At 46.4% G+C, this 5,000-nt stretch overlaps 1 protein-coding gene across 2 annotated transcripts in view; it reads left to right on the top strand.

The window, feature by feature from the left end:
- The window catches only part of LOC310819423 (dystrophin-like), a 16,723-nt gene that overhangs the window by 7,334 nt on the left and 4,389 nt on the right, over positions 1-5,000 (top strand). For both annotated transcript variants that reach the window (XM_083690707.1, XM_083690708.1), the window contains exons 12-14: positions 80-145; positions 2,280-2,438; positions 2,616-2,859. In XM_083690707.1, coding sequence (XP_083546833.1) covers positions 80-145; positions 2,280-2,438; positions 2,616-2,859 — 469 coding nt within the window. The remainder of the gene's footprint in view (positions 1-79; positions 146-2,279; positions 2,439-2,615; positions 2,860-5,000) is intronic.

Raw genomic sequence — 5,000 nt, forward strand, 5'->3', positions numbered from 1 at the left:
TACAGGCAGTAGTGATGTCACCAGAGCTGAACCAATCCACTGACATGTCTGGCATCATGTGACTTCATGTCTCCCACAGGTTAGCTGAAATGGAGAACCGTAATGGCTCCTATCTGAATGACAGCATCTCGCCCAATGAGAGCATGTGAGCCCGCCCCTTCCTCTTTAAATTGTCTCATTGATTGGCTGTCTGTGAATTGGCTCCTCCTTTGACGTTGTGGCTGGCTGTGTCTCCGTCTCCATCCTGTCCGTCACAAGGAACAGTCCTCCTGTAGACAGAGTGTATATACACTCACCGAGCACTTTATTACAACACTGTACTAATACTGGGTAATACTCCCTTTATTACAACACTGTACTAATACTGGTAATACTCCCTTTATTACAACACTGTACTAATACTGGGTAATACTCCCTTTATTACAACACTGTACTAATACTGGGTAATACTCCCTTTATTACAACACTGTACTAATACTGGGTAATACTCCCTTTATTACAACACTGTACTAATACTGGTAATACTCCCTTTATTACAACACTGTACTAATACTGGGTAATACTCCCTTTATTACAACACTGTACTAATACTGGGTAATACTCCCTTTATTACAACACTATACTAATACTGGGTAATACTCCCTTTATTACAACACTATACTAATACTGGGTAGGGCCTCCCTTTGCTCTCTAAACAGCCTTAATTCTTCGTGGCGTTGATTCCACAAGATGTTGGAAACATTCCTTTGAGATTCTGGTCCATGATGACATGATTGCATCACGCAATTCCTGCAGATTTTTCAGGTGCACTTTCAAGCTGTGAATCTCCCGTTCTACCACATCCCAAAGGTGTTCTATTGGATTCTGATCTGGTGACTGGGAAGAACTGAAGAACACTGAACTCATTGTCATGTTCATGAAACCAGTTTGAGACGACTTTAGCTTTGTGACACGGTGCATTATCATGAAGGGATGCACATGGTCAGCAACAACACTCAAATAGGCTGTGGCATTCAAGAGATGATTGATTGGTATTAACGGGCCCAAAGTGTGCCAAGAAAACATTCCCTGCACCATTCCACCACCTCCACCATGAGAAGGTGTACAGGTGTTCCACCACCTCCACCATGAGAAGGTGTACAGGTGTTCCTCCACCATGAGAAGGTGTACAGGTGTTCCACCACCTCCACCATGAGAAGGTGTGCAGGTGTTCCACCACCTCCACCATGAGAAGGTGTACAGGTGTTCCTCCACCATGAGAAGGTGTACAGGTGTTCCACCACCTCCACCATGAGAAGGTGTACAGGTGTTCCTCCACCATGAGAAGGTGTACAGGTGTTCCACCACCTCCACCATGAGAAGGTGTACAGGTGTTCCTCCACCATGAGAAGGTGTACAGGTGGTCCTAATAAAGTGTTGGGTGAGTGTATGTGTGTGAATATGTGTTAGGGAGGGAGAGGGGGGAGAAATTGTACAGCATTAGGACGGTAGTGCATACATAGAGAGAGAGAGTTCACTACCACAGTTCACTAGTTCACTACCACAGTTCACTACCATAGTTCACTACCATAGTTCACTAGTTCACTACCACAGTTCACTACCATAGTTCACTACCACAGTTCACTAGTTCACTACCACAGTTCACTACCACAGTTCACTAGTTCACTACCACAGTTCACTAGTTCACTACCACAGTTCACTAGTTCACTACCACAGTTCACTACCATAGTTCACTACCACAGTTCACTAGTTCACTACCACAGTTCACTACCACAGTTCACTAGTTCACTACCACAGTTCACTAGTTCACTACCACAGTTCACTACCATAGTTCACTACCACAGTTCACTAGTTCACTACCACAGTTCACTACCATAGTTCACTACCACAGTTCACTAGTTCACTACCACAGTTCACTAGTTCACTATCACAGTTCACTAGTTCACTACCACAGTTCACTAGTTCACTACCACAGCATAGTTCAGTGTTTAGTGTTTTGAGAGTTCCTGCCGTCCGATTTCTCTCTGTATGTGTTGCATGAGCTCTGTCAGTTGATTGGCTGGCTTGTATGTCAGCTGACTGTGCCTCTCCGTCCTTCTGTGCTTAGAGCATCATGTGACATGAACCTCCTCCTCCTTTCTCCCCCCTCCTCCTCCTCCTCCTCCCCCCACTCTCTCCCCCCTCCTCCTCCTCCCCCCCCCCCTCCTCCTCCTCCTCTTCCTCCTCCTCCCCCCTCCTCCTCCTCCTCTTCCTCCTCCTCCTCCCCCCTCCTCCTCCAGTGATGATGAGCACCTCTTGATCCAACACTACTGCCAGAGCCTGAACCAGGGCTCGCCCCTCAGCCAGCCCCGCAGCCCCGCCCAGATCCTCATCACCATGGAGACGGAGGAGAAGGGCGAGCTGGAGAGGGTTCTGAACGACCTGGAGCACGAGAATATGTGAGGGGAGGAGTCACCTGGCCACACCCACCGACACACCACCTGACCACCCCCACTGACACCACCTGATGTGTGTGTGTGTGTGTGTGTGTGTGTGTGTGTGAGAGAGTGTAGTCAGTGCCAGACGGTCGTGTTGTGTGTCTGACCGTCAGTCTCCTCCCCTTCTTGTCCACACAGGAAGTTGCAGGCGGAGTACGACCGTCTGAAGAAGGCTCACGACCACAAAGGTCTGTCTCCACTGCCGTCGCCCCCGGAGATGCTGCCGGTGTCGCCTCAGTCGCCGCGGGACGCCGAGCTCATTGCCGAGGCCAAGTTGCTACGGCAACACAAGGGCCGCCTGGAGGCCCGCATGCAGATCCTGGAAGACCACAACAAACAGCTGGAGTCCCAGTTACACCGCCTCAGACAGCTGCTGGAGCAGGTACACACACACACACACACACACAGCTACACCACCTCAGACAGCTGCTGGAGCAGGTACACACACACACACACACACACAGCTACACCACCTCAGACAGCTGCTGGAGCAGGTACACACACACACATACACAGCTACACCGCCTCAGACAGCTGCTGGAGCAGGTACACACACAGACACATACACACAGCTACACCTCCTCAGACAGCTGCTGTAGCAGGTACACACACACACACACACAGCTACACCGCCTCAGACAGCTGCTGGAGCAGGTACACACACACACACACACACACACACACACACACACACACACACTTTATCTATGACTCCCTGGGAAACGTCATTCATCACTACTCTGATATTACTGTGGTGTTTCACCCCAAAACGTCCTCACTCACTGTAAACAATAACAGTGTTATATGACAAGATATGAGTGTGTGTTGTATGAGTGTGTGTGTGTTCTATGAGTGTACAGTTAGGTCCAGAAATATTTGGACAGTGACACAATTTTCATAATTTTGTCTCTGTACGCCACCACAATGGGGTTGAAATGAAACAATCGAGATGTAATTGAAGGACAGACTTTCAGCTTATATTCAAGAGGTTGAACAAAAATATTATATGAAACGTTTAGGAATTGCAACCATCTTTATACACAGTCCCCCATTTTCAGGGGCTCAAATGTAATTGTACAAGTTAACATAATCATAAATAAAATGTTCATTTTTAATACTTTTAAGTCTGGAACCCATGGACATCAAATGCTGGGTTTCCTCCTTCGTGATGCTTTGCCAGGCCTTTACTGCAGCTGTCTTCAGTTGTTGTTTGTTCGTGGGTCTTTCTGCCTTTAGTTTTGTCTTCAGCAGGTGAAATGCTCGATCAGGTTGAGATCAGGTGATTGACTCGGCCATTGCAGAATATTCCACTTCTTTGCCTTAAAAAACTCCTGGGTTGCTTTCGCAGTATGTTTTGGGTCATTGTCCATCTGTACTGTGAAGCGCCGTCCAATCAACTTTGCTGAATTTGGCTGAATCTGAGCAGACAGTATTTCCCTAAACACTTCAGAATTCATCCGGCTGCTTCTGTCACACCATCAATAAACACTAGTGACCCAGTGCCATTGGAAGCCATGCATGCCCATGCCATCACACCGTGTTTTATAGATTATGTGGTATGCTTCGGATCATGAGCCGTTCCAAGCCTTCTCCATACTTTTTTCTTCCCTTCATTCTGGTTCAGGTTGATCTTAGTTTCATCTGTCCAAAGAACGCTGTTCCAGAACAGGGCTGGCTTTTTTAGGTGTTTTTTGGTCTAATCTGGCCTTTCTGTTCTTGAGGCTTATGAATGGTTTGCACCTTGTGGTGAACCCTCTGTATTTGCTCTTGTGAAGTCTTCTCTTTATGGTAGACTTGGATAATGACATGCCGACCTCCTGGAGAGTGTTCTTCACTTGGCTGGATGTTGTGAAGGGTTTTTCTTTACCATGTGAAGGATCCTGTGATCATCCACCACTGTTGTCTTCTGTGGACATTCAGGCCTTTTTGTGTTGCTGAGCTCACCAGTGTGTTCTTTTTCTCTCAGAATGTACCAAACTGTTGATTTGGCCACTCCTAATGTTGCTGGTATCTCTCTGATGGATTTGTTTGTTTTTGCAGCCTAAGGATGGCCTGTTTCACTTGCACTGAGAGCTCCTTTGACCGCATGTTGTGCGTTCACAGCAACAGCTTCCAAATGCAAATGCCACACTTGGAATCAACTCAGACCTTTTACCTGCTTAATTGATAAAGAAATAACAAAGGAATAGCCCACACCTGTCCATGAAACTGCTTTTGAGTCAATTGTCCAATTACTTTTGGTTTTAAAAGAGGGGGCTACATATAAAAGAGCTGTAATTCCTAAACCCTTCCTGGATGTGAATACCCTCAAATTAAAGCTGAGAGTCTACACTTTAAGCCCATATTTATTATATAACTGTAACTTGAATATGTTTTGGTAAACAGCTAAAATAACTCAAATTGAGTCAAAGTATATATGGACCTAACTGTATGTGTGTGTGTGTTCTATGAGTGTATGTGTGTGTGTTCTATGAGTGTGTGTGTGTTTTATGAGTGTGTTCTGAGTGATTGTGTGTGTGTGTG

Source organism: Argentina silus (assembly GCF_951799395.1).
Source record: "Argentina silus genome assembly, chromosome: 19".
In the NCBI taxonomy this organism is placed as follows: Eukaryota; Metazoa; Chordata; class Actinopteri; order Argentiniformes; family Argentinidae; genus Argentina; species Argentina silus.